Source organism: Meleagris gallopavo, chromosome 3, assembly GCF_000146605.3.
Source record: "Meleagris gallopavo isolate NT-WF06-2002-E0010 breed Aviagen turkey brand Nicholas breeding stock chromosome 3, Turkey_5.1, whole genome shotgun sequence".
Taxonomy (NCBI): domain Eukaryota; kingdom Metazoa; phylum Chordata; class Aves; order Galliformes; family Phasianidae; genus Meleagris; species Meleagris gallopavo.
The window spans coordinates 38585809-38587152 of NC_015013.2; the positions used below are offsets into that span (position 1 = coordinate 38585809).

Below are 1344 nucleotides of genomic sequence, written 5' to 3' on the forward strand. Positions count from 1 at the left end.
CCATCGTCCTGGAGGGGAAGTGCCTGGTGGTGTGCGACTCCAGCCCTTCGGCCGATGGCGCCATCACCTCCTCCCTGGGGATCTCCGTGCGCTCGGGCAGCGCCAAGGTGGCCTTCTCGGCCACCCGCAGCACCAACCACGAGCCCTCCGAGATGAGCAACCGCACCATGACCATCTACTTCGACCAGGTCAGCCGCCGCCTGCTTCGTCCGTGCTGCCCCCGCGCCGGCATCCCCTCGCCCCGCGCTTACGCCTTACATCGTCCCTTTCGCTCCCTCCCCGCTATCCGCTAATAACCACCCCACGGCTCAACTTCCCGGAAAGAGTTCGGGACGTCCTTTGGGGCGGCTGCGGGGCTTTCTGGGTTGGTGGCGGTCCCATGGCTGACGGAGTACTCTAATGTGCCACCTGGTGCCTCGACACCCCCGAGGATCGTCCCCGGGCAGGCGGGACGGGAGCGCGTTCCTTCGCGGGAGGTGGCCATCTGCAGGGTGGAGGGAGGACGGAGATTTACTGGCGGGGAGTCGTCGCATCTGCCGTTTCCGAGCGCGTATGGCAGCGTTACGGTACCTCCGGGAGGAGGGCGGGCTGAAGGGGTTCCCCGCGCTACCGAGCCGTGTCCCTGCGGGCGGGGAGCGGGGCTGCCCCGTACGGCACACACCAGATTCTTCATGCAACATCCCGAGCTGCCCTCCTGCCCTGCCCTGCCCCGCCGTTCCGTTTGGATTTTGCTATTAAATTCAGTTACATTTTTCTGATTTTTTTAACTTTTTTTTTTTTAATTTATTATTATTTCTCCTGACTTCTGAAGCAGTATTGTGGAGTCATCCAAAATGCACACACGCACTGTTTTCCCTATTTTTTTAACCTTTCTGTCCGCTTGTCTTTCACCTGTGCACCTGTTTCTCCTTGATGAGTTCACAACGCTATTTCTTGTGTGCAAAATTTCCTAAAGTCGGATCGGCAGAGATGGAAAAAAAAAAGCTTTCTCTGTGTATGTAGCACATTGTAGATACTTCACCCCGCAGTGCTCAGCTGGGGTTTTGTTCTCACAATAATGGATTGATGTCCCCCCTTCTGCTGCTTGGAAACAATAGGATTTGGCCCTTCACGGGGCTGTGCGGGGCTATTTTTTTTCTTTTTAATTATTATTATTTTTCCTTTATATTTCCTTTATATTTTTCTCCCTCAAAGCTGAGTGCAGCCGTGCAGGAAACAGTGACGGCGGTGGGGCCAGGCGGGAGCGGAGTGTGGCTGAGCTGCCGCCACGGGCTCACCCCACGGGAGCATCCGCCACGGGATCATGGTGTTTTGGTTTTTTTTTTTGTTATTTATTTATTTATT

At 55.5% G+C, this 1344-nt stretch overlaps 1 protein-coding gene across 1 annotated transcript in view; it reads left to right on the plus strand.

The window, feature by feature from the left end:
* Positions 1 to 2: 2 nt before the first annotated feature.
* Positions 3 to 1344, plus strand: part of CBLN2 (cerebellin 2 precursor) — a gene marked incomplete at its 5' end in the record, with an annotated part of 4411 nt that continues 3069 nt past the window's right edge. Inside the window, one exon of the mRNA XM_019614321.1 lies at positions 3 to 188. Coding sequence (XP_019469866.1) covers positions 3 to 188 — 186 coding nt within the window. The remainder of the gene's footprint in view (positions 189 to 1344) is intronic.